Source organism: Paralichthys olivaceus, chromosome 7 (genome assembly GCF_024713975.1).
Source record: "Paralichthys olivaceus isolate ysfri-2021 chromosome 7, ASM2471397v2, whole genome shotgun sequence".
Taxonomy (NCBI): Eukaryota; Metazoa; Chordata; class Actinopteri; order Pleuronectiformes; family Paralichthyidae; genus Paralichthys; species Paralichthys olivaceus.
In genome coordinates, this window is record NC_091099.1 from 5930504 (window position 1) to 5956880 (window position 26377).

The 26377-nt window shown below is 41.8% G+C and overlaps 5 protein-coding genes across 8 annotated transcripts in view; 3 read left to right on the forward strand and 2 right to left on the reverse strand.

Annotated features, from left to right (window-relative positions):
• Positions 1-3293: 3293 nt before the first annotated feature.
• uri1 (URI1 prefoldin like chaperone) lies at positions 3294-10387 on the reverse strand. The gene is made up of 11 exons (XM_020106492.2): positions 9947-10387; positions 8867-8901; positions 7345-7423; positions 6988-7123; positions 5773-5864; positions 5632-5692; positions 5351-5546; positions 5027-5264; positions 4781-4932; positions 4235-4475; positions 3294-3844 (listed from the first exon to the last, which is right to left on the reverse strand). The coding sequence occupies exons 1-11, from the start codon at positions 10016-10018 to the stop codon at positions 3656-3658; spliced, it is 1491 nt and encodes a 496-aa protein (XP_019962051.1). The 5' UTR covers positions 10019-10387; the 3' UTR covers positions 3294-3655.
• Positions 10388-11820: 1433 nt separating this feature from the next.
• Positions 11821-13556, forward strand: LOC109641911 (protein C19orf12 homolog). 2 transcript variants are annotated; one of them, XM_020106494.2, is made up of 3 exons: positions 11821-11982; positions 12306-12474; positions 12672-13556. In XM_020106494.2, exons 2-3 carry the CDS (start codon positions 12315-12317, stop codon positions 12935-12937), a joined length of 426 nt encoding a protein of 141 aa, XP_019962053.1. In that variant the 5' UTR covers positions 11821-11982; positions 12306-12314; the 3' UTR covers positions 12938-13556. The 2 variants fall into 2 exon arrangements, with proteins under 2 accessions (XP_019962053.1, XP_069384046.1); XM_069527945.1 differs by having other exon boundaries at positions 11841-11982; positions 12314-12474.
• Positions 13557-14404: 848 nt separating this feature from the next.
• LOC109641918 (cytochrome b-c1 complex subunit Rieske, mitochondrial-like) lies at positions 14405-16372 on the reverse strand. Its single transcript, XM_020106507.2, has 2 exons — positions 15923-16372; positions 14405-15133 (listed from the first exon to the last, which is right to left on the reverse strand). Exons 1-2 carry the CDS (start codon positions 16032-16034, stop codon positions 14523-14525), a joined length of 723 nt encoding a protein of 240 aa, XP_019962066.1. The 5' UTR covers positions 16035-16372; the 3' UTR covers positions 14405-14522.
• Positions 16373-16456: 84 nt separating this feature from the next.
• Positions 16457-20320, forward strand: rxylt1 (ribitol xylosyltransferase 1). Its single transcript, XM_020106506.2, has 6 exons — positions 16457-16604; positions 16748-16936; positions 17891-17993; positions 18122-18436; positions 18566-18736; positions 19287-20320. Exons 1-6 carry the CDS (start codon positions 16457-16459, stop codon positions 19687-19689), a joined length of 1329 nt encoding a protein of 442 aa, XP_019962065.1. The 3' UTR covers positions 19690-20320.
• Positions 20321-21088: 768 nt separating this feature from the next.
• srgap1a (SLIT-ROBO Rho GTPase activating protein 1a) overlaps positions 21089-26377 on the forward strand; it is a 72656-nt gene continuing 67367 nt past the window's right edge. For 2 of the 3 annotated variants that reach the window (XM_020106496.2, XM_020106497.2), the window contains exon 1: positions 21090-21724. In XM_020106496.2, the coding sequence (XP_019962055.1) occupies positions 21661-21724 (64 nt within the window). In that variant the 5' untranslated portion in view covers positions 21090-21660. Of the gene's footprint in view, positions 21725-26377 lie in introns of all 3 variants that reach the window. The other variant, XM_020106498.2, reaches the window with a different exon arrangement.

Below are 26377 nucleotides of genomic sequence, written 5' to 3' on the forward strand. Positions count from 1 at the left end.
GGGTTACCTGTGAGAGCTCTGTGTTTCTTTGGAAACTTGTGTAAGAACCATGATGGATTCTTCTGTAATAATCTTGAAAACTTGCTCTTTATTTACAGGTTAAATGATAAAGATTTCTACAGAGGCTGCTCCTGAATGTGTGTTCACCCTGTGTGTGTGTGTGTGTGTGTGTGTGTGTGTGTGTGTGTGTGTGTGTGTGTGTGTGTGTTGTAGCAGCTGCTTCTTCCTTTATGCACCCAAAACAGTTTGTTGACATATAAGAGGATAAAGAAAGACTTGGCTCAATTATCTCACTTCCACCATCCATCTGACCTTCACTGTCGATGAGGAGACATCTAACTTCAAATAAGTGTTCCAAACATTTTCCTCTCACAAAATTCAATTCATAATCAATGATAAAGGAAAAAGAACAACATAAATAAAACACTAATACAGCAACAGGTCCTGAAGACATGATGTAGTTCACATTAAAATAATATTGGGACAGGTTTATGCTTTTCTTCTATTGAGTGTCTAAGATGTCCACCTGTCTTCAAACTTATTTCATCACTCATGAATCTGTCAATGATTTTCTCAATTTATGTTTATGTTTATTGCTTGTTTTGTCTGACAAGTGCATATATTTAATTCGATAGACATGTGAAGGCAGCATTTTCTCACCTTTGAGAAACTGCTAATGAGTTACAGTTTTCTTCCTGATTATGCCTGTTAAGTTTGCTGTTTCTCGTTGTTTTTCTTTTTTGGGATGAGCTAAAAACAAACATCTTCACTTTATCGCACTTCTGTATTTCCTGGAGAGGAATTTAAGGAAACCGTGGTGTCACAAGGTTGCGGAGCTGTGATAACACCACAGCTCATCTGAACATTTCTTCTCTCCTGTGATTTCCACTTGAGCTCGGAGCCAAGCGTTTACTCCTGCTCTCAGGCCCGAGCACCTGTCCGGACAACAATACCTGCTTGAATCCTTCGTCACATAACTCTTGAAATCCTTCTTAATCCCTGAAATTGAGATCTTGCGTGTGTTCCAGCCTATTACATAGTTCATACGCTAGATTTCTTTGAAATGTAGCTCTGCTCTGTTCCGGCATATACCTTCACAGCTTAACCCACATAAGTCCATTGATCTGTGTCTCACCAACACAACGCTAGCATGTTAAGCATTGCCTAATCTGTCTCATGCTACCTGGATTTTCATATTGGAGAAATAATCCTGATGAAGGGGGAGAGTGGGGCAGAGTCACCTCAGGACCTGTTTAAAAGCTTCTTATCACAGACCTGCACTCCCACCATTTGACTCAAAGAGGGGTGATAGCCTTTCAACTCACAAGCCGCAGCTTTAATTAAAGCTACTTGCGGCGGAGATGAAGTGCAGTGGTGTGTATGAGTTGCCCCTGTGAAAATCAAAATTATGTCCAAAACAATATCGCTCAGTCCACGACTGTGGCCTTTTCACTTCCACTGTAAAACACTTTCCTCCGCTGATTAAACTGGCCTCAAAGTGATTATTGTGAGCGCATCCAAACTTTTACAAGTGTTTCTGAACTCTGAGGGGCCAAAAAAAAGAATTAGTTAAAGTACAGAATAGAAATAAATGTACTTCGGTCAATTTATCTAGATAAGACTAATCTGGATTCTTCCTTAAGAGTGATTTGATGTGTTCCACCTCGTATTAATCACACCAACACCAGTAGTATGAGCCATAGTATAAGATATAAACTATTTTCTCTCTTCATTTTATTTTTCCTATGAATGTAAATAAAAACCAGCATCTTCTTGTGTTGTGCACAGATTACACTCTGTCTAGCTGCTCTTCCACACCAGTGCAATGCATTTACACAATAAGTATACTTAGAATTACAATTTTGAGGTATTTAATACTCAAGTATTTCCCTCACAAAAATCAGGATGTATAGTTTTGGTCCCTCGACATGTTGCAGATGTCTGCAAGAAACTTTTTTACCCTCTGAACTCCTCAGGTTGTGTTGTTGAACTTTTCAAGGCCCAAAGAGATGAAATCATCTTATTTCATATATTTAACTAATATAAGATAAAAACCCAAATATGTTTATAGTCCTCGATCCGCAAACGCAGATGAAAGCATAACCTCCCTGGTGGAGGTACAGGAGTTCATGTATCCCAGTGTTTCTGATGTCACCACTTTGTTTTCCTCTTTCCCACAAATCAAAAACAGGAAGGAAACACATGCTCTGCTGAAAACAGTGACCTTTGTCTGGGACTTTAGGTGAAACGTTGCCATGTCTGGATGTTCTCGTGATCAAGGTTTTTATTATTCTGTGTGTGCTGTTGCATATCAAAGATGCACTAAAAGGTCCAGTTCTTCACCTCACTGATGCTGTGGCGGTCGTCTCACATCTAGAGTGTTTTCTGTGCTGTAGCACGGTTTACTACCAGATTTCTCTCTGGTAGCTGAGAGTTACAAACTGTAATCTGCGAGACAAGACTTTCCTCTGGCTCTATTTTCATTTTGGGCCGACACTACATTTGATTTGTTGTTGGGTGTTTGACAAGGAAGCTTGTTCTTTATCATTAACTGCGTCGTTTGACTGTACTTTTACTAATAGTGCTTTAGGTGGGCTTTGCTGTGTAATTGCTCCCTCCCTTTGGTTGCAGTGAAGGTTGGTGCTTCACTTAGCTCTTCAAATTTTCTTGCACAGCAGGAAATTCACCAGGAGAAACAATAATTCATGAAAAAAGAGCAAATGAGCTCAGTCAAGAGTCTGGTAATGGCTGTTTAAAGACCAAAAATATTCACACTGGGTATCAGGAGCAAGAATGTGTTACAATTACACATTATTACACAGGATGACAAATATTTGAGAAAACATTTCCAATCTGCTCCTGATTTGGATACTAAGATAGAAAATAAAGAGCTGTCAGCAGAATAGAGGCTGCAGAACATAATGAAATACAAATTCTTCAACAACAAAGTAAAGCGTGTACCTCCGCTCAGGCTCAACATTCCTCTTAAATTCAATAAAGCTGTGTCACATCTTAAATTTGACCCTTTTTTTTCATCCAAATCCACAAATTATTCTCTGGGAAACTGGTGAAAATCAAAAAAAAAGAAAAAAAGAAGCAATCTTGCAATGTTAAACAAAGTGTCCGGACCCAAGCCAAAAGTGAACGGTTTGTTTCTTGGACTGTTTCATGGTAATCCTTTCAGTAGTTTTTATGTAATCCTTCTAACAAACACACAGACGGGTGGAAACATAAACTCCCTAGCGAAGGTAACAAAGATCTATTCCCCCCAAGGAAGAACAAGGAAACCACACTTAGCCAAAATCATTTATTTTCCTTTGAATTTCTATCAATATCCTTTTTTTTTGTCTTTACATAAAGCTGATCACAAAGGAATAGATACATTCATTAGGCAGGTTAAGAGAAGGTACTGACAGCTACAGCCAACTGTAATGATCATTACTTGAAAATGAAAATAACAAACAAGGCAGCACATCTAGCAGTTGAGAGTTAAACCTAAACTGGCATCAGCATGAATCAACGGAAGAGCGACAGACAGTGATTGGTTTAAACAACGGAATCACCCAACGTATGGAGCAGGTACACATTGAGCTGATTCGTCCAGTAGAAAAGGAAAAATAACAAAAGGTTATTGTGACGTGTAGATATTTGCTCGTCACGTCTGCTGCAGCCTGGCGGCCTTAAACTTGGACACCTTTTTCGGTGCCTGCTGGGGCGGGGCCACGTCCGGCGCCACCTCCTCCTGTCTCCTCTCCAGTATGGTCGGCAGAGCCGGTGGAGCGATGGTCAGGTGGGGCACGGCTGACGGCATCGGGTCCTTTTCTACAACCGTACCTGAAAAGGCCTGAGGGGGCAGAGAGAGAGAGAGAGAGAGAGAGAGAGAGAGAGAGAGAGAGAGAGAGAGAGAGAGAGAGAGAGAGAGAGAAAGGTTTTCATGTTGCGTCTCCTCGTTCGCGCTGCCTACTGTGACTGACACTTAATGAATGTTTGACCACAGGATGCTCCCACTTTAACTTAAAGAGGCTTCTGTGGGATTGTTGTTATGTTCTCATTAAAGGAAGTGAGGCTCCAAGGTGTCATTTCTATAAACTGTTTCATAACACAGGTAGACTGCCGAGTCCTTCACACTGTAATTGAGATTGAAGACCACGTAAAGAAACGTGCCTGGGATCTGTTTTGAATAAATAATTATAATAATAATGATAAAAACTAAAATACAACCACTTCTTTTTACCTCAAATCTGTTGGGGGGGTGTAGTGGCGCCGCCGTCGGACTGTCTTCCTCTGTAATACCGTCACTGGTGTCGCTGTGCGTCGCCTCGTCGTGGCTGAAGCTGCGTCCGATCATCCGACGCTCTTCAAAGTCAGCCGCGCTGCTCTCGCTTGTGTCACTGCACACGCTGTTCTCCCGGCTCCGGGACTTCAGGATGGACTTCCTGGGGATGGGTTCCCCGTTCTTCACATCCACAAACAACCTAAGATGATGAACAATCAGCCGGTGTGACTAAGGAGTCAAACAATAATTCCTTACCTCCGCCAAGGAGAAAAATAGATAACACAGAAACTACTGAATGGATTATAAGAAAAGTTTAATTTTGGTAGATCCAGGATTTTTTCACTTTTATTGCAAGTTGTTTTTTTCACATTTTCACTGATTGACTGAACAAAAATCAGACATATTTTGGGGAACGATATCTATGAGTTTGTGCAACAGCTTGATTTAATTTAAGGGGACTATTGGGCCTCGAGTGCTAAACTAGTTGTTTTTATTTGTTTTTACCTGTAAATGTCTGCTGGTGTGGTGATTTTGTGAAGCTCATGATGAGAGAGTCCATTATTGTGTCCATTTTTCTTTTTCCTCTTTGAGTGTTCCTTCTGCTCTTTCCTCTCACTGAACTTCAGTGTGGTGTTTTTTCCTGTGTTTATCCTCACCTGAAGCAAAAGACAAGACAAAGTCACCAACACAGAAATAAAACAGCAGGATTAAAAGAGAAGATCAAACCATACAAAGTCTCATCGCTCTGACCTTCTTGGGTTCGACTGTGTGAGAGAAAAAGATGGTGGGCAAACAGTTGCCTTCCTCTTCCTCATCGTCTTCCTCCTGTTTCCGCTCCACGTGTGGCGGAGCTTTACTTTGAGGCACGGACGTCCAGCTTGGCTTCAGACTCAATCCGTTTAGAGGAGAAGCAGCATCTCCTTCCTTCTCCTCCTCTGAGGAAGAGGATGACGTGTCCTCTCCGTTCATATCAGCATTATCAGATAATCTGAAGAAAAGAAAAATCCATGAAACATTTCAATTTCTTAAGATATTGAAGTTACTGAGAAATATTCACAGAAAAAAGTCACGTACCTGTCCTGCTCATCCTCCAGCTCCTCCAGCTTCTCGAGTTCATCCAGTCTGGCCCACAACTCCTCCTCACTCACAATGCCTTTTCTGCTCCCTTCATCTCTGCTCTCTCCTTGATTCTCCTCATCCTCCTCTTTCAGATCCAGTATGGTTTCCAGCTTGGGCTTAGAATTTGGCTTGTGAGCTATTCTTTGCCTTCCTGTTAACGCAGACAAAATGGAAGCCAAAATGTTAAGTTTGGTGCGGAACGCAACTGCAAAATAAAATAATATAAAATAAATTACCTTTGGTGACTGCAGTATCGTGTCTGACCTCTTCTCTGATGTCAGCATAGCCCTGTTTACTCTGAAGAACAAGGAAAAATGAATATGTGTCCCCATCGAATGCTTCATGCAATATCTTAAACGTGAGATGACTTCACATACGGCTGAGATGTTTTCCAAATCCTTCGCGAAGCCAACTCTTGCTTCAAAGTTTTTTATTGTCTTGGTTAGATCGTCAAGTTCACTCTTCACGTCTGTGGGGGGAGAGGGGGGAGTGTGTTAACATATAAATGCATTCAGAGAGTGTTACACAGACTGACAAAACCCATTGTCCATAAAAAAAATAAATTAAAAAAACTGTCTGCAGGCGAAAAAGAGTTCAATACAACATTTACGATAACAATGACAACCAGCTGCCAAAGAGTTAAAATCCCAAATAAGAAGAGGGAGGGAGGGAAAAAAAATCATTGAAAAATGATGACACAAACAGTTCATAATATCTTCTGCCCCGAATACTACTCCGGATCATTAAATCTTCACAACAATTAAGCCCTTTTACTAATAGCAGCAGAGGGCCCTTGTTTCCATGGCAACCGGGAGCCCCTCCAGTCAGTGCATCAACTGGAAGTGAGGAAAGGTCAAACACAGAAGGCCTGACAACTCAGCCGCTGTCTGACACATTTCAGCAAGCTATGTTTGTATTACAGCACTTAGCTCTGTAATAGCGGGGTGGGCAGGGTCAGGAGATACGAGGCGGAGGGAAAGGGAGAGGGAGGCTGGGGGTGGGGGTGGGGGGGGCTCAGACGGCTGCGGAAGCACATTTCTGCTTCACTAAACACCCTAATAATGTTCACATCAGAGATCGCTACTTGGGCCCATTTGACTTGACTTGAAATGTTCAGACCTAGAATGAACTGCAGGGAAAACACAGAGAAATGCTAGCACACTTCCATCACATGAGAATGAATTCACTCTTCACATATGTGTTCTGGCAATGACGCTGCACAGCAGAGGAGAGGGTGTGATGGCGATCTCAAGATTTTCAATAGAGGCAGTGTTGAATAAGTGATACAGTTTAAAACCCCTGTGAAATAATGTGTCAGAAATAATTCAACACTTCAGCACAGCGATTAGAAACTGTTTGACACTTACAATACCTCTGAAAAGTATAGATATAAAAAAAGTTTCTCCTTCAGTTATGTGGTGAATCATGGCACAGATAAAAAGTGAGTCCTTTCAGCCTTTAGACTTGATGCAGCGACACCCTCTGCTGGATGAACGGCAGCAGTGCTGAGAGGTTCCATTAAAACAATAAACACGGCCATCTTTTCAGAGAGGACAGCAAACTATCTTTTTTCTTTTCATAGACAGACTCACGTTTCGTTCTGTGGTCGACGATTTTCTGAGCCTGCTTAGCCGAGCACTTGGCGAACCAGTTGTCGCCGAGCAACACCGTGAGCTCGTTGGTGTGCACCAGCTTCCCGGGCATGAAGGCCAGAGGGCCGAACGGCACCTGTTCACAGCGCAGTGGACGGAGGGAGAGCAGAACGACAAAGAGAGATGATTGAGACAAAGCGGGAGAAGGGAGAAATTAAACTATCAGTGTATTAAGAAGATTAGCTCAGCTCATGACACCGATAAATTGTCTTCAACCTTACCCACAATGCACAGGATGGGTAAATGAGTCTGTGTACGTTTTCTTCCCTGTGCTTTTTGAACCAGGTGAGCACTCACCATGATGTCGTACGACAGTTGATCTGGAAGAGTTTTAAGACGGTCATTCAGAGCCTCGTAGTCACTGGAGACCTTCCTCCTGCAAAATAATAGAAGACGTTAAGCCAAGAAGTTGACGTCTGTTTTCAAGTCATTGTTTTCCAATATGGTTTGTTTGACTTGTTTTGGAAAGTTAAACAGAACAATGGGAAGGAAACCACGAGGGAAGAGCAGAGTTCTGTCAGGGGAGATGATGTTATTAATCCTTTGTAAGAATGTGCAGATGATAAGAGAGTAACTGACAGAGCTCACATTATGATGACTACTTCCACGCAGAATAAGAACACGTGTAAATGTGAACAGTCACTCTCTCTGTTTTTCTAGTGCAGATAGCGAATCTTCATTTTAGCTTCGACAATAACTTGAACTCTTCAAGTTAATAGTATTTTGTAGGCAGAAGAAATCACCTTGTATCCAAAAGCCCTTACTACACACCAAGAAACAAAACACCGATTTTAAAATCTTTACACTGGTTAACTGTTAGTTTTCGTATTGATTTTAAAATGATTTTACTCGTTTAACTCCTAATACAGACTAATAAATAGCTTATGATCTGGTTGCTCTACGTTTGTTGGAAGGGTGTTGCTCTCTTTACAGAAAGAACAAATGTTAACTTATCATGTGCTTAAATTTGTTTAACTAGGAACTATTGTAATTATATAACAAGTGTATTTGTACTTGAACACAACACAGCCATTGTTATTGTTGTAAGTGACACCTGTGCTTCTCCTGTTGTGACCACTCCCAATATCTGCCGTGTTTGAGGCCTACTGGTCCACTAGGTTTGATGACATCACACATCTAATGACGTGCCATGGACCGTAATAAAACTTTATTGTTCACAAAGGTGTATAATGGCCTTCGGCCCATTCTGCAATTAATTTCTGGAAACCACTGTATTGGTGCGCAGGGCTTTTGAAGCTGCTGCTGCTAAAAACGCTTCTTCATACCACTGCGACTGTGTTCGGGTCGCGGGAATAAACGGGCTGATTGTGGCGTATTTCAAACAATAGCATCTGATTGTCAGAGAGAGTGCAATTTGTTGATTTTGACCAAAGCTGGCACATTTAACAAGAAGCATTAATATCACACAGAAGCATGCCTGATTCCCCGGAAGCCAAAGTCAATGTTATTATTATAAAATCTAAACTCTGCCACACGAGAGGTGATTAAGAGCAAAAAGAAAAGGACGTATAAAATATGTTTTAAAATCTTTACACAGGTTAACTGTTCGTATTGATTTTAAAATGATTTTATTAGTTCAGCTGTAAATGTTCATATTTTTAAACGTACATTAAAAACCCAGATATTTATCTATTCATTATTGCTTTTATATGCATTAGACTCTATATTTGAATGTTTTGAACTAATTTTTAAATAGTTTGTAAATCACCTGTAAAGCTCTTTGATCTGCATTTGGTTTGTTTGAAAGGAGAGAGGGGGAGAGAGAGAGAGAGAGAGAGAGAGAGAGAGAGAAACTTACCAGTGTTGAATCCGACTTTCACAGTCTTTCACCACCTGGTTATTGGGACAAATAATAAATGTACAATGATGAAAATGAAACTTACACATGATTCTCTTGAGCGTTATGATGAAAATACAGATTACCAGCTCATGGACATTTTCTGATTGGTGCTTTAATTTGACTGATACAACTTGTACAATGTATTATTCTATCTGCTGTCTTTAATTTTAGATTTGGTGTTATACAATCTTTGATTTAAATTCCATTGTTTAAAACTGCTTCTTGTCTTTACTTGTCCTCTTCGTGGAGCACTTTGCAGTGACTGTTTTTAAAGGTGGCACATAAACACAACGAGCTCACACGTATATAATTTATCTGTTTAAGAATCATCTTCATTTAAACCAAACCAACTTCAGGGGAAGCAGGAGAGGGAAGTAAACACAGCTGTCACATCTGCAAATGGTCAGAACGCCTGTGCAAACACAACTTTCACTGTGACACACGGTGACACACAAACACAAAGTTTGCAGAAGACTTACAGAGAAAAAAATGAGAAATACCAGAATAAAATAAAGGATTAAACCAGATGATTATTGATCAGCAAGAGGCTGAACTGGAGGAAGTTCAGTGTTGATGAGTGGAACTTTAAATCAAAAGTGAAACTGGAGTGAAAGCTCATCCATGTTCCTGATTCCATGTTTATTTATGTTTTGAGGATTTGATTTTTAAGACACAAGCAGAAGAAGAAGAAGAAGAAGAAGGGGGAGGGGTTGCCATGGGAGATTTACTAGCTAACTCGTCCTCCGTTAGCCTAGCTAGCTAGTTTACCATTCACTAAAACACGTTACGCCACTTTCCCCGTGTTGTTCTGTTGTGTGGTAGAAGTGAAACACACCTTCCTGCTCCAGGAAACACTCGGACCAGAACATGTGCTCAAAGGAGGAAGCTTCTCGAAGGAAAAAAAAGTCGAAACAACAACGCACACATGTTGTCAAATGTGCAACACATGCGTAACCGTGCGTGTGTAAAGTCGAACAATGACTTTGAGTTGTGTTTGTGCGTTTGTGTTAAAGCAGCTTCACATTTCAACACATTTACCTTCTCGTGTTCCTCCCGGAGCCTGACAACTCCACCGAGATCATCCACACTCACTTTACCTTCCTCCGCCATGATCCGTCCACGTGCACGACGGGAACCTGCAGGGGTTTCTCCTCCTTGTTTATTAGTTGTTGTTGTTGTGTGTGTAAATGAGCCCGAAACAAAGCTCAGGGGTTGTTGTGAGTCCTAAACAAGTGTTTATGAATGTAGCAGCAGCAGCAGCTCGTCCTGCGACCCGTTGTGCTCGTGTTCATCAATGGGGCAGTGATGCTCATCCACACCTTCATCAGAGGGATCATCTCACTTCACGATACCTGCAGCATCTCCCAAAAAAACCATCCACGCGTTTTAATAATCCACAATTAGCAAATATCCCCCTCGCCACTGTCACTGCGCCATGCACCTCCGTCCAAGGTCAACACACCGGGATTAACGGCAGCACTTCCGGTTGTGGTGTCACGTTACAACACATCTACACAGACTTTCCCTTTTTCCATATATACGTTTATTCCTCAAGATAATTAATTCAATAACTAATCACGAGGAACGCTTTTTGTGTCTTTCATCGGTGTTGATTTTTGTCATCGGTGCAGTTGTTGTGTGTCTCATTGTTTCCCTTTTAGTTTGTCGATATTAAATACTAAAGTGTATATAATACAAAATATATATATATTACTATAAAGAATGTTCAGTGTTCATTTAATGACATAATATCATTTTATTATCGTACAATATTATTTTATTATCTATCTGTCAGGTTTCATGCTTTTATTTTGAAGACAAACTCTTGTGGTTTCCGTTTTTCAGCTCTATGAGAAGAACTTGACGCAGCTGCTCCTCCGTGTGTCCCGGTGTATTCTGGGTAAGTGAAGATGGTTTGCACGTATGTAAACAGTTGTCATAGAGCAACATGACACATGTGATCAACACATATCAACATGTAACAGAATCATGTCAGGGAGTGAAAACATACATGAGATCATGTGACCTGGAGGATCTGCCCTCAGCTGCACAAACACACACACACACACACATACACACATGACAACACAAACACACACACACATGACAACACAAACACACGTACAACTGTGTGCAGTGAAATCATGAACACACTCTGGTCTCAGAGGAGCAGGTGTCATGAACAAGTTTGTTTGTGGATCATTTATATAAGATCATGGGCTCAGCCCCCTTCTTCCCACACGCTGATTGGCTGCCTGCGTTGCCTTTGGCAATGTCACAATTTCCAGCTGTCTCAATAGTACATGATTTACTGTAAATCAAGAACAAATACTTCATTAAAAACGAAAATAAGAATTGGCAAGAATTCAAGGGGTTAATAATAATAATAATAATAATACATTTCACATTAATGTGAAATATTTGGCATGCAATTTGAATCATCACTCATGCACTTGTTGAAACTCTTGAAGGCCACCTTCATTTATAAATTTTGAATTACCAAGTTAATCATAAATAATACATTTAAGTGATTATGAAGAGATCAGGAAGCCCCTTGTTAAAATATTTTACTTAATTTACCCATGAAAACACCTCACGTGTCCAGTTTTCTAGGTTCATCAGCAAAACTCAAAATTCTGCAAGAAATGAATTGAGGCTTTTTTAGAAGTCCTTCTCAATTTACAAATTTTCTACAGCTAGTTCCATGAGATTGATACTTGATTGATCCCAAAGGAAAATGAAGCATGAGAATAATGTAATTAATCTCTAATTTTCAACACCTTCCATTCTGAATGTGCATAAACACGTTTTGAAAACCTGTAATCAAACATGAGCATTATCTTAAAAAATATATGACACTAAACTAAATTAACGTTTGTTGCATGACCAAAGAGAGGGGGGAATTCCTGAATGTCCGCGAATGCAACATCGTTTCTGATTTACCCATAAAGCATTGCGAGCTCAGAAGTCATGAGTGGCCGGTGAAATTCAGCCTTTGAACCGAACACATCGCATTTGACTTTGATGAAATAAGAACAGACTCAACTATTGATGAGGATTTAAAAACACGTCAGGTATGTGACATGCGTTCATATAGTTACCATAGCAACCTCTGGACGGTTGTTGTGTTGACAGGGGTGATAATAGCTTATTCATCAAAATGCTTCCTGATGCAATCAGTGCTATAACACTAGTATATAATGATATATTTAGGTAAGTGCATCAGATATTATTAAGTTCTGTACATGTTTCAGGATCATGTTTTAATTTTCTGTGTTTCAGTGTCTGTATGATTGTGAGTCTGATTCCCTGGTTTCCTGCTCTGTGCTTTATTAACATTACTTGCTGTGAAAATTTGTCATCTCTGCTTTTGTCTCCACAAATAAAAAAAAATCAGATTTCCAGTATGGGTCATCGAGTCGATGATGTCATGAGGCTGTGTTGTGAGTTATCTGCCAACCAGCAGATCCAGACCACGGTGAGGGGCTCGGGGAAGGGGGCGGCAGCAGCCGGAGGACTGGCCTTCGCCGGGGGGCTGGTCGGGGGTCCTCTGGGTATTGCAGTGGGTGAGTGAGGAGGCAGAAAATGCTACAGCTTCTCTAACCTGTGTCATCATGACTCATTTTACAAGCTGGAGTCCCCCCCTGTGTAATCTGCACTGTTATCACCCAAGTGAATGCTTCACTGCAGTCGTCTATTAGACTGTTGATCAGATCAATACTGTTGCTTAAATTCACAAGTTTGAACCCCTCTCCTCCTGCAGGCGGTGCCGTCGGAGGCCTCCTGGGCTGCTGGCTGACCAGTGGACAGTTCAAACCGCTGCCTCAGATCCTCATGGAGCTCAGTCCTCAGCAGCAGCAGAAGCTTTACGATGACCTCATGGTCGTCCTGGGAGACATTCAGTGGACAGATGTGGTCCAGCTCTCCGCTCTGGTGATGGGCAATGCAGCCCTGAAGCAGCAGCTGACAGCCGCCCTGCTGGGATACGTTACCAAGGAGCTCCAGGCTGAGGTGCACTACATGGATTAGTGTCTGTGGAAAACACCGGGGAACATGACTCTGAGGCCTCAGTTCTCAACAGGATGAAGTCTGGAAAAATAAGACTTGTTTTTATGAAGCTCGAGAATATTTCTAATTTAATGTGAAATCCTGGACAGACACCACTGGTTAAACAGCAGGTTGGCACATCATAACCTCGTGTTTTCAATGAAAATGGAATTATGAGGATAAACATAGTGAGGGAAGATCACTAATCAGTTGCAGAAATCATCTATTCATTAATTGTGTAATGGTTCTGATGTTAAAAGTTAGTCTGATTTAAGGTCTGACTGCAGCTACACTGAAACACTGAAAATACAGATACACGCTACTGTCATATTTAAATGCAGAGGATTATGTTCAAATAGAAAGTACAGTGAGAAATAATTTTAATTTGATGTGTATTTATCAAGTGAATACTTGTTTTTACTTTGTGTACAGTATATTGCCATCAGTGAGTCAATTCAAAGAATGAAATGTTTTCATTAATAAAAGCAAAGCAATCGTAAAACAATTCTATTTTAATCTCACTTACACTGTTTGCTAGTGTCATCACATGTGTAAACTTGTCCATACGAGACAAACCCAATAAAATGGAAAAATAACTATATGGATTTGAACCCATGTTTCAGAGATAACAGGTTTTATACATAAAACCTAAACAGTGAGTGGTCTGAGGTCAGCTGCTCCCCCTGCAGGATGCAAGAAAAAAAAGGTGACGCATGCTGCAGGGGCCTAAAATAAAAAATGTTAGTATGTATGTGCAATGCATGGTTGAGAACACAAAATGTTTGTTTTTGCTCATTAAATTCTGACCTAAGAAAACACCCTCAAAGTGGGTCTGTGCCCTCGATGTTAAATGTGGTTCACTGATATCTGGATATAAGATGAACTTGATGCACAGACCTGTGTAGATTCTCATTCTGTCTGCGAGGGTCATACTCAGGTACTCTGGCTTCCTCCCACAGTTCAAAGACGTGCAGGTTAGATCAATTGGAGATAAACTTTCCTGTAGGTGTGAACGTCAGTGTGAATGTGTCTGGATATTGTGGCTCGTCTCTTCTGCATGTCAGCCCTGTGATAACCTGGTGACCCCACCTCTCACCCAATACCCAGAAGATAAGCAGTATAAATATTGGATCAATGTAAACCTTCTTACTCTGAAGGCCTCAAAGCCCCATTAGAAACCAGCTTCCATTTTTTAACTCAGACGTGGGAAACACATCCAAAGTTAAATGGAATCTTTTCTTTTTAACAAAAGGTGCCAGTGTGTGTGTGTCCACTGACAGGACAATGATAAGATTATGGAGCAGAGCAAGTTGTTTCCTTTGTTTTCTCATACGTATACAGATTTACCAGGTGTGTATATGTATGTATATAATGTGAATACACATTACACTGCCTGATGGATGTCTGTGGAGGAAAGATAACTAGATAAAGATCATAACTAGAAAAAAATAAGGTTGGACATATCTCTTTATTATTAAATATACATATGTTGCGTCACCCCCAACTCTTTCACAACGCCATTTAAAAATAAAAATTACAGAGAGGAACGGCGACTGAGCTCCAGTATTTATCCAACAATAACTGTGTCTTCATCAGGGAACTCGTAGTAGGGAACCTCCAGGTTCAGAGGAGCAGGTCCCTTCCTTATTCTTCCTGAAGCATCATAGTGGGAGCCATGGCAGGGACAATAGTAGCCTCCGAAGTCTCCGGCGTTGGCGATGGGCACGCAACCCAGATGGGTGCACACGCCAAGGACGATGACCCAGCTGGGGTTACTCACTCTATCCTTGTCGTGCTCGGGGTCTCGCAGCTCCGCTAGGTTCACAGCTGCCTCTGTGGCTATTTCCTTCTCTGTGCGGTGACGGACAAACAGGGGCTTTCCTCTCCATTTGAAGGTCATGTTTTTGCCTTCGGGGATGTCAGACAGCTTGATCTCAATTTTGGATAAGGCCAGGACATCAGCGGATGCACTCATGGACGACACAAACTGGGAGACCACTGTCTTGGCTGCATAGACGCCCACCACGGTGGATGCTCCAGTGACAAGGTAGGAGAACACCCTTCTTTCCTCACTGCTGTCCTGCGATGACTTTTTGGGATCTGTGACCTCGGAGCGACGGTAGTCTCCAAAGTCAGGAATCTTGATATCTGTGTGAGCGAGGCGGATTCCTGCAGGAGCTGGAATTCAGAAGCAACATGTGGACAGGATATTATACAACTCATGTCTGTCATTGTTTCACATTAAATATTTATACCAGTCAACTACCACAATTCTCCTTCAGAACACTGGAAGGCAGTTTTGGAAACTTCAAATTATCACACTCCTTATTACTGTTTAAGGCTTTATTAGTAATAGATCTAATAACTACCATAGATAACTACAAACTACCAATCATTGAAGCTCATTCCTGGATTAACTAATCATGATAATGTCAATATAGCTGCTCCAACAATTGTTAGGATTATTTCTTAAAACATATATATAATCTAAAACTGTGACTGTACACGTTCAGGTGGTTCACAACATAATCTATATGACACATTGTTCTTTGGGCAACGCAGATATATTGACATGTACTCACACGTGAGTACTCTGACTGATGTTTACCATGCAAAGTATTTCATGACTGCTATATTTAGACTGAAGCTGGAGGAGTATTAACTTGAGCCATTGACGTCTCACTATAGAAATGTACGTAAACTCAAATCACTTTGAACCACTGCTCAGACTTGAACCACTGATCAAGTCACAGATTGCGGTTACACCACCACACATGCTACTTCCTGCTAGCTAATGTAGGTTGTTAGCAATAGTTTACTTTCGCAGAAAAGACCCACAGACGAGTAAAGTTAATGAATTTTACACGTAACACACAAATGGATCTATAAAGTGTGAGTAGTAACACTTTCACGGGGACATCGTGTGGCTCTGTGACAGCTAACGTTGTTACAAGACGTCGCCCTTACCCGCAGCGGGCAGCGGCTCCTTCGCTCCGGGGAAAACCAGACATTTAGCGGAGTGTCTCGCTGCCTGCAGATAAGGGGACAGAGCCCCGGACCGAGCGGCTACAGACATCATCTCTTCCCCCGAAATGAAACACTATCACCCCGCGGCAGGGGACACGACCTTCCGTGAACAAATAGTGTCACTTTGTTATGCGTTTCCAGAAACTAGCTCCGCCCCAGGAAGGTTCCGCATTACGTGAGGCCTGAACGTAGCGCCCCGATAGTGCCTGTTCAGAAAGATCACTTTATTATCAAATTTTAAGTTTATGACAGTAATAGAAATGAAAATAACACAGATGTGTCAAAATTCTGTGGGTTTATTTAACCAGATGTAATAAATCAACATATATTGTAATATTCCTCGTTGTTTTGTTCAGGCACTTCTCTGAGGCAGCTGTATCCAGCGGTCCTCGTGATGTAAACAAGCGGCCCTCAGTAAAATCGGTGACGGGTAACACAATGGTGACTTGATAGGGGGGGGAAGAAAAGAAAAAGATGAAAATACCAAAAAGAAAACTTTTCCTCCTCATTATTTTCGCTTATGTGGCATTTTCACTGTATGCGGCGTATAATGTCTTCTTCAGCACCAAAGTAATATCCCGCGTTCACCGGGTGGTGAAGAAAGAGGCTGGAGCACCTTCCGGTACATTATCTCCACACAACCATCGTATACAGACTCCATGGCAGAAAAAGAAATGGCCACGCTCATCGTAAACCAACAGATAGAGAAACTCTAGTGTTTGTTCCCTGGTGGTTTTGAGTTGACGTGTGTTGTGTGTCTTGCAGGTGTCGTCAGAGATGGCGGTGCGGCTGCTCCGTTTCGTGCAGAAGACTGGAATCCGTGGGAGGACGAACAGGTGGAGTATAACTCTGCCCTGAACAAAAAGAGAGACGCCTTCCAGCAGCATCTGGGCCGAATCGACAGGAGCAAACCCCAGAGATACAAGGTCCAAGTCTGGGGTAAAGCTGCCATAGGTGGGTTGTGGTTTAATGGAAGATGCACAGCTGCTGGACAACACAGCACACTGTCATATTTATATACTGAGGAGTACGTACAAAGTGACTGTGCGTTGAGAAATACTTTTAATCTGATGTGCATTTATCAAGTTTAAGTAAATATTTAACAAATTCGCTACTGAATTTTGCTATTTAATTTTTATTCTTTATTTTTATTCTAATCTAGTGTAACCATGTCGGTTCCAGACAAACCCAATAAGATGGAAAATTAGTCAGACCGTCTGGATTTGGACCCATGTTTCAGAGTATAAAGGTTTTATAGAACCTAGATCAATGAGTATGATGGTCTAGGAGACAAAGGAGGGTGACCCACTCTGCAGGAGCCTTAAGAATTCAAAAATCTGTTCAGGGGCAAAGACAATTAACATTGCGATGAAAAGAAAATGTTAGTGGATACTTTGGTGATGGTAGTGAACAGTGATTAGTTATTGTCAATGAAAAGCAGCTAAGATCTCAAGAACGTAAAAAAGCCTGATAATTACCATTGTTGGTAAGCAATTCAAATACATTGTACATATCTTCATGTCAAGAATCAAAACATGTATTTTCTACAGTATATTCTCTATAGTATAGAAAATATACTTGTAGATTAAACTAGTTAGAAGTCAGAGTGGAAAATTAAATATCTAATAAAGCTCTACGTCATTATAAGTGCAAATATTTTTTTTATTTTCAAAAAAGAATTGTCATTTTAAGTAGTTTTTTTCTTGCATTAGAGAGAAACAACACTGACACTGGCCCTGTAGCAGAAATTGCATAATTGTATTCATCGTGAATAATAGATAATACTTTAATTGTAAACAAAACAGATGAATACTCTACTGTGGAAGCCTGGCAACATTGTAATTATGAATCATGGCATTAAGTTGACATTTTCTATCTAGGAGCATTGAACCTTTATTTTCTCCTCAGGACTTTACCTTTGGGAACATATTTTAGAGGGACCCCTCAACCCTACTGACAAGATAGCGCAATGGAGAGAGGGGGAGCTGCAGTCAGGAAAAATTGATTTCAGGTAACAAGTTACAAATGGGATCTTTAAATATATAACTCACAACCTCTACCTAATAACAACTGAAGAAGGCATAATTCTATCACATTGATTTGTTCCTTCTGCGTCCCTTCATACTTTTTGGTCTTTAGTTTCTACACAGGTCCTGCTGTGGTCCAGGGCCATGTCCCCCTGGATATGAACAGCCTGGTGCTGGTTCTGAACGGTCGTGAACAGCAGAAGGTCTCTTACTCCACACGGTGGCTGGAGCACGTTCAGACTCTGGTTCAGTCTCACACCGTCCTACACGTGGCTGTGGTCCTGTTGGGCAATGAGCACTGCAACAACGCCTGGATCGGCCCCTACTTAAAGAGAAACGGTGGCTTTGTGGACCTGCTGTTTGTGGTGTATGACAGCCCCTGGGTCAACGACAAAGATGTCTTCCAGTGGCCTCTCGGTGTAGCTACGTACGTCAGCCCTTAGCAGTCTTTTGTGTCCGTTTGTGTGCATCATTAGTGTTCAGCATCAAAAACTGTTCAAGTTGTCTTTTTAAATTAATACCAATATCTAACACATGTTTCCTTTTCTCTGTGCAGATACAGGCAGTTCCCTATGATCAGGCCTAATCCCCAGTTGATTACCTCCAACAGACCATACCTCTGCAATTTCCTCGGAACTGTGTACAAAAATTCCTCCAGGGAAACACTCATGCAGGTGCTGAATCACTCGGGCCTGGATAAGGAATGCATCACCACTGCCAGAGAGAAGTAAGTCATGATTCTCTGTTTGAGTAATTGGGTGAACATTTTATTGATGGAAATGATTGTTTAAAGGATTGAGTGAAGAATTTCTTCTCACTGTAAATTGTATTCACAGCCCCTGAGCCAGTGGTAAATACTTTTACCAGAGTATCTTATAAATGTCTTAAAGGAATGCTCCTTACCTTTACAAGAAAATTCCATTGTGTTTTCATGCCTGTGTTTCTTTGCTGAGCTGCACTAGAGGAACAGAAACCCCAAGGAGGGATTTTGTCCAGAAAGACTTGACTGATTTGCTGAGTCAGACTCCTCAACAACTTATTATTTTATTATTTATACATACAGTTTCACTCCTGCATGTGGCATATAATGCAGTTTTCTAAAGGTTCTTATTATTTTAAACACAGCCTTTCTTTTGTTTTTTTGTCTTATTAACTTAAAAATGGAATTGAGGTGAGAGAACTAAACAATGTCTTGAAGGAACAGTAAAGAAACATAATGTCTGTCTTGTATATTTATCACGGTAGGTTAAGTGTCCTCTCCCCCCTTCTTGCCTCAGGTGGCTCCCTCAGGAAACAGCAGACAGTCTGAGACGCTATCAGACAGCTCTGGCCCAGAGTGAGCTCACTCTCTGCCCAGTCGGCATCAACACAGAGTGCTACCGCATCTATGAAGCATGCTCTTATGGCTCAGTGCCCGTGGTGGAAGACGTGCTGACTCCTGGCACCTGCGCCGCTGGGCCCAGCTCCCCGCTGCGTCTCCTCAAAGCCGCGGGAGCCCCCTTCATCTTCATCAGTGACTGGAAAGAACTGCCGGCCATCTTGGAAAGGGAGCGAGCGATGAGTCAGGAGCAGAGGGTGGACAGGAGGAGGAGGCTGCTGGAGTGGTACGGCGGTTTCCGTCTGCAGATGAAAGAGCGGTTCACCGAGGTCCTCGAGGAGACCTTCTTCAAAAGCGTTTGACTGCGGTGCTTGGTTAACAAACCTTTTAAATATCAACAGGGATAACATTTAACAATGAATTAATTTCTTTATTGTGGACGAATGTGACGTACTACTGGAATAGTGAACCTGGTGATGTTCGGTGTAATTCTCGTGCAGGTTATTATTAAACAATTATGTATGTTGTAAAGTTTTAAACTTGCCAACACTTTGTCAGAACATCAGTTTTAGTCCTGTGAACGGACTCAATGACTTTCTATGTATTTATTATTTAAATGTTTATGATTGTAAAATGTCCAGACATTTGGAGATTATGAATAAGATGCTGCCTTTGCTTTTTGAAGTCCTTGCGTTATGTTTTATATCTGTTTATACGTACTTAATGTGTTTTTAGGAAACACTAAACATTTGGTGTAGACTGAGAAGTTTGTGTTTTTAGATCTTGTTTTGAAAATGGTACATGATGACTATATTTTGTATTGTGAGCAGCTAGAAAACTGATATGGTGTATGTGGCACGTTCTGGTCAGAACATAACAAAACTTGTTTTAGATTGTTTTTGGTCTATTTATTTCAGTGATGTGCTGCATGGATTTTTTTTAAGATGGTGCAATAAAAATGAAATGGAGTGTTGTCCTGAGGAGACGTCAGCAGATGGGCTTGTTCTGTGCTTTCAATTCCCCTGCAGATGGCGCCATTGACCAGTTAACTCTCAACAGTTACAGTTGTGATTAAAATGTGAAGCTGAAGCTTTTTGAATGAAGGAGAAAACATTTGACTTAATCACCACAGATCCAAGAATGTCATGGGGCAGAAGCATGTATGTAGGTGCTATGTGTTTAAAATACAAAATAACTTCAAAGAAAGATATATATTACATACAATACATGATGGAATGATATATCAGCTGTACCACAGAGCTACAGTTGTATAAACTGTAGCGTATTTGAATGCATGGCTGTAAGTGTAAGAATACTTCAATTCATTTGTATCCACCCATGTACACTTCATATCCCACCTTTGACAGCACTATATCTCCTTTTGTTTATTTGTCTTTTGAAGGATATCCCATGGGATGTTCATGTATTGCCTGTTTATTTATTGTTAAATAATAAAAAAGATATATATACTATAATGCCTTTTATATGATAAGTTATACTGAGAAAAAAACTATTTGGTGTAAACTCTTCAGTTTGAAGTTACAGTGGATGTTACAGTGTGCTCCACTGGTGTCCACTGATCCCTCCCTCTCCTCTCCCTGCCTGGCTCCGGCTGCTGAGCGCTGCAGCCTGTCTGCCTCTGAGCCTGCTGGGAGTTCTGTGTGTGTGTGTGTGTGTGTGTGTGTGTGTGTGTGTGTATGTGTGTGCGTGCGTGTGGGTGGAGGGGGGGAGTCAGAGAGGGAGAAGCCGTCGAGGGACAACCAGTCAACCAGGGGGAGGAAGTGTGACTGTGCGTGTTTCCCAAAACTAGGAACCACTACGAAAAAAAAATACACGCGCGCACGATTCAATCAGACTTCACAGCCTTTTTTTTCCCGGACGCGTTTTTTGCGCACTACTTTTACGCGGAGCTGTGGAAACCTTCCACGGAGACTGTGAAAGTTCCTCGACTGTGTTTTCCCCTCTTCTTCTTCTTCAGTGGTAGCAGCAGCAGCAGCTCCGTTGGCTGTTGCGCCGACCGCTCCTGCAGTTGAGTGGATCCATTGGTTGGAGCAGGATTGCGCATTGGCCCCGCCGCGTTTATCCGCCGCTTATCCACAGGGAAGCGGGACAATGAAGGACTGAGTCTGCGTGTCTCTCGCTCCAAAGTCGAGCTTGTTGCAGAGTTAAACCCTCTCACGGTTTGTCTCCGTGTCTTTCTTGCGTCTTTTTTTCCCGTGTTGGTGGGATGCGTCGGCTCCTGTAGGATCCCGCTTGTTGACAAACAGTTTTTTTTTTACTTCTTCCCTCCTCCTCAAAAGAAGTTTGGCAGTGCGGACACGAGAAGACAGAAAATGTCCACGCCGAGGTTCAAAAAGGATAAAGAGATAATCGCGGACTACGAGAGTCAAGTGAAAGGTAAGAGACGTGTTTGGAACAGGGACCAGGCCATGAGTCATTGTTCGATTGAAAGAAAAAGTTGTCCTCCTTTTTTACTGTTTTTTTATTGCAAAGCAGACAGGGAACATGTATGACTTAAATAACCAACCCTCATAGAAACGTGAACTTCAGGCCTACAGAGGGATTAAATATCCATGTGTGCATTTCAATGGAGGTGAAAGTTATTAGCAAAATAAAAGAAATTGCTAATTCTCCTCAGGTGTGGCTCTTCACTCCTTTTGTTAAGTTCTTTTGCACGTGAAAGCCTCTTTAAGTGCTCAGCTCATTCACCCAGAGCTGAGATCACTATCATTCACCAGCCAAAGAATCTGCATTCAGCCTGTTTGTTAAATCCACTTACATCAGTTCATCTGCTGACACACATGCTTCCATTACTACTTGGACCGGAGCAGTTTTATCACGTTGTTAACAACCTGTTATGAGTTGGTGTGAGACTTTTGGAACTGCCGCATTGTTCCCACAGCAGAATCCGGCGACTGAGGAGCACAAGTTCAGGAAACGCTCATGTGTGTTGCTCAGGGGCACATCAGAAGAGCTGGGTGCCCATGCATGGATTCTTTTATTGAAGTTGTCCTCTACCCTCTGTGATGTCACACACGCCTTGATTTACAGGCACCATACTGATACTGTACCACCCTCACTTATCCCGTGTCCCCTGTCTCCTTCAAGCAGCCCCGCAAACATGCAGAGCAGGGAGGTAGCTTGTTCCCAGTCAGCCCAGCACAGGAAAGAGGCAGTAGCTGCTCCAGGGTAACCATGGGGATTTGGCCCCCAGCCACTCAGCTCTGCTCTCCGGCTCTGTTAGCACGCTGAAATACCACCTATTCACGTCCCTGTTTCCAACCTCAAAACCCACGAGACGGGGGTGGGGGGGGGGATAGGTGAGCAGGGGTCGATGGGGATTAGAGGGGAGGAGGGGGCCGGTGTCACTCGAGGAATCAGAAGACAGCATGTGGTCGAGCACAAGTTCTCATTTGCAAGGAATGTTCAGCACCCCCCTTTCCTTCTCTCCGTGAGAGTGACTCAGGGCTTTTAGTCGATATTAGACGATGATGCACAGTCATCGGGGGTGCTGAACGAGAGATTACAAAGCCGCCCATTTGTCATGCAGAACCCAGCGGGGTAATAACAAACAACAACAACCTGATGATGAGAGGAGCTGTTGCTTGATGGGTTCCACCGGAGCCCCAGTTAATAAACGTTAGGTGTTTTGTTGAAGATGCAGGATTCAGCTCTGCGGGCAATGCACTAGGGCTTGCCGTGCATTGTAAAAACTGTTGTATGGATATTTATTTTGAACTAAAGAGAACATCACAGGTAACGAAGAGTTATTTGCATAAAGTACTGTACTGGTATGTTTTGCAATGCAAATATCCTGTAGGTAGTCACTTTGAAGGGTGCTTTAGTTTGTCAAAAACCACTTTATTGATCCCTGGGAGAAACTGGTTTTAATTACAGTTGCTCTGACCAAGAACACATATATTTATATATATATACACCGACCAAAGATAATGATAAATAGAAATATATACATAAGAAGTATATAAAATATGTGTGTTATGTGGATTATACTGCTCTACATACATACTGTCTTAATTATGATAAAGTATATACAGCAGCTAAGTGGTTATTGCAGAAAAATGATGGTCAGTCTATTGGAGGAGCTGTAAAGTCTGATGGCCACAGACGGGAATGACTTCCTGTGTAGCGTCTTGGTGGAATATGTCTGTAGCTGAATGTACTGCTGTGCTTAGCCAGCATGTCGTGACGTGAAGCGGGTTGGAGACGTTGTCCCATATATCCTGTGAGCTGGACAGCACTGTCCTCTTCTGACACCACCAACAGAGAGTCCAGCTCCACCCCAGCAACATCACTGGTCTTTCAAATCAGTTCGTTGATTACCTTTGCCCAGGGTAATCTTTTGCGTTACATGACACAATAGTACAGTAAGTTTATCACAAAGATCTGATTAACCATGTGCAGACATATTCAGGCATAGTGTATCATCTCTACTTAACCTACGTGTTTATGCTTGTTGTATAACAACGAGGCACTTTAGTAGGTCACATGACTTCTGCAAACACTGACACTGTTTATTTGGGAGTGATCGCTGCCAGGCTCATTAGCAGCTCTGCAGTTATTAGCTGGGAAAATGCTTAGTAATGTAGTAACACGGCTTTTGAATTCAGTCGACATAAAGTGCTCGGTTCCTTATGTTCCAGCTGTAAAGGGTTTTATGAGTGAAAGAGTTTGCAGTGATAATGAGCAGGAGCACATCTGCAGTAAAGCTGTGATCGCCAGAGGTAGATTGCTGAACAACAAGCCGCCCGGAAAAACAGCTGGAGCTAATGGCCGATCTTTTGTCTCGTCTGTGTCATCGCTGAAAAATCTGTCTTTCTCACAATATCTTCACAAATACACAAATTGTATAGTTTTGTCTCATTTTACAGCCGCATCTATATCCTGCAGCCCTGGTTTTTACAAGGGACATATGCCCCATGGTCATGTGCCATCATCCAATTATCCAGCAGCCTTTCTGTCGGAGTTATCGTTTTATATCCACACAATTTGAGTATTTTCCAGAGTCGCAGTGAGAGGGATTGTTATTCAAGTCAGCAGATGCAAGGAATTTAATGTAATTTTCTCTGGTGATTGTCTGAAAGCCTCCTTGTGTTGGTTGACACTGCTCTTCTCAGACTGTCATTTGTCATTCAGCTGACATTCAACTCTTAAGTTCCCTCAAACAGATTCTTTCTTTACCCTCCCACAGAGGAAATAAGAATTGATGTCACTTTGACTGTTCAAGGAAATGCTCCTTTTATAATCAAAGCTCTGTGGCACCGGCATTACATTTTTGCTAATTGCTTAAATTGGCATCTACATCAAGACTTGACTCGTTTGACGAAAAACAAAAACATTAAGAAGATTTAGTTTAGACAGTGGAATTTGTTTTTTTGCTTCACAGTGCACATCGGCTGCACTCAGTTGAAACCATTTTAAGGTCGTGGGTACATCTGCATTCTCTGCGTGGCTCTGTTTTTGTGGATCAGGGCAAAGCAGCACTGCCCTTGTTTTGTCTCGGGCAAAGTGTTGGTTTGATGTCAGTGTGTGGCTCACTGATTGTGTCCGTAGGGGTCGTGACTCTGTGAGCCAGACCCCTTGAGGTTCTGACAGGGGTCCTCTCCTGCATCATCATAAAGCCCGGCCCCTTTGACCTGCCTTCACTGAGGTTTGAAATCAGAGCCCTGCTCTACTGCATCCTTAAAGAGAGGGGTCTGCAAATGTTGGGCTTCAGGGGGGATTAAGGGCAGGAAGCTGCCTTGAGGTACTGTGGCTGTGATTATCTTTCAAATTAACAGAATTTGTCTTGTGGTCACGATGTCGTTGATTTTTATTCATAAAAGTAGGAATTGTTGTTGTATAATTGTGTGGCAGAAGATGAGTTTGTATGTGTTGCTTTCACACAATCCAGATGTCATGCAAATATGAAATCTGGAACGTGCCAAATCTGAACTGTAATTATGTTTTAAATTGGTCTTTAGTGACATAAATCCAGTTCAACATCACACATGTGACATGTGGAGAGCGTGGTGTGCTGAAAGTGGAAGCTAAAATGTGTCTGCATTTATTTTTCTTTGATTCGCACAAACATTCGATTTATTGTTTACACATGCAACATATTGCAATGGTCACCATTTCATGGATGATGTTTTTAGGGAAAAATCTAGAATTGATCAGAAAACAAGGTAAATAAAAACTTTGCGAACCATTGCTACAGTGAGTCCGTAAAGGGAATTGAAATATTGTGGGTGATCTTGGACAAAATTTCTTGAACTTACTCATTATGTTGCCATTCCTATCACTTTCCTCTTTTTAACAGTGATCCCGCTGTTACCATGAAGAAGGGTCTTTATGTTGACCTACACTGAACTAGTGATTGATGCCAATGTGACCAACCTAACCAGTTAGCTTTGGTGTCTTAACTCAACCAAGCACTGATTCAAAACGGAAACTATTCATAAATAAGTTATGAACCTCTGTGAATGATTATATCACCCACTCGGTCATTCATTGCATATGTTGATTTTTAAAGTAAATCCAACAAGGAGGTTTTGAACCTATCAAAACACTGAATGAAAACTGAATATAAAGATACAGAATAAAAAGCCATGTGAGCTCCATTCTCAGTCTGTTCCCAGGCACTGTATTCTTGGGAGCAGTTATGTGTCAGCATCTGTCCCACCATGCAGGCTTTCCATTTTTACACAGGCATTGATCTGGCTCTGTAACTACCTCCACTGCTGGCATAAAGGTAGAACAGTGCTGGCAGAACAAAACCCTGCCTGACATTCCCGCCTTGAACATGTTGTGTACAAGAGGCTACTGACACAAATGCTTTCAAACTTCCCGCAGCTGTGCAGTTGTACCTAATAGTCCAGTGTGGATGTTGGTGGATCTCCTAAAAGCTTCTCAGAGGTGTTAATAGACGATTAATGTTGAAAGCCCAATGAAATCCTTACACATCCTGGAGCAGCAACACACCATCTTCAAGAAGTGATTGTAGCATGTTTCCACCCAGTGGTGTGGCACAGGGTGTGGCGTTAGTGTGTG